At 49.7% G+C, this 870-nt stretch overlaps 1 protein-coding gene across 1 annotated transcript; it reads left to right on the forward strand.

The window, feature by feature from the left end:
- Window positions 1–4: 4 nt before the first annotated feature.
- LOC107735594 (transcription termination factor 1b, mitochondrial-like) lies at window positions 5–745 on the forward strand (the record flags this gene model as incomplete). Its single annotated transcript, XM_016547227.1, has 1 exon — window positions 5–745. A coding segment is annotated over one exon (597 nt), but the record flags the coding sequence as incomplete, so codon positions are not given.
- Between the last annotated feature and the right edge of the window lie 125 nt (window positions 746–870).

Below are 870 nucleotides of genomic sequence, written 5' to 3' on the forward strand. Positions count from 1 at the left end.
CAACAGGAACATGGTGGAGCTCCTGAAGAGCGTCTGCTTGAGTTTCGACGGGAAAGATCCGGAGCGCTTCGCCCGAACCGTCATCTCCAGGAACCTGTACGTCTTCATCCGCAGCACTAACCGGATCAGAGCCAACGTGGAGTTCCTCTCCAGATCTCTGAGGCTGAGCAACGCCGAAGCGCTGGGTTTATTCCAATCCCACGGCGCGCAGATCCTCGACGTCTCGCACGAGAGCCTGAAGAAGAACTTCCAGAGCCTGCGGACGAAGCTGGGCTCGCTGGGCTGCGGCGCGGAGGACTTCAAGAAGATGATCCTGAACTATTCGCCGGTGCTGTTCGTCTCGTCCGAGCGTCTGAACGAGAAGCTGGACTGTCTGATGGACGGCGGGATCCTCGCGCAGCAGGTCGTGCACAAGCCCAAAGTCCTGGATTTCAGCATCGGCTGCATCCGGCAGCGGCTGCAGGACCTCCACGGACTGGGCTACGACTTCCAGAAGAGCGGCATCGCTGTGTTAGACACCAGCAAGAAACGCTTCCTCGCTAAACTCGAGAGACTGAGCTCGGCGGAGAACGAAGACTTCAACACGAACAGAAGCGTCTGATCTCACTTTCACCTTAAACTCAGATTTATGTTCTTTACATGTTTATTGTGAGTTGTGAGAAATGAGCTGTTTATAAACAAATACAATGAATGAGCTGAATGAGGAAAAATGCACTATGTATATTGTTTGTTTGAGAACATTAAAACGACTATATTTTGTAGCTTGTTCTTGTGACTGTTTAACCATATATTGATCAATAATGATTTTATTTTTCATTACAAAGTTAAATATGTGACCCTGGAGCACAAAACCAGTCATAAGGGTCAATT

Source organism: Sinocyclocheilus rhinocerous, unplaced genomic scaffold, assembly GCF_001515625.1.
Source record: "Sinocyclocheilus rhinocerous isolate Xijiao unplaced genomic scaffold, SAMN03320098_v1.1 C36164369, whole genome shotgun sequence".
In the NCBI taxonomy this organism is placed as follows: Eukaryota; Metazoa; Chordata; class Actinopteri; order Cypriniformes; family Cyprinidae; genus Sinocyclocheilus; species Sinocyclocheilus rhinocerous.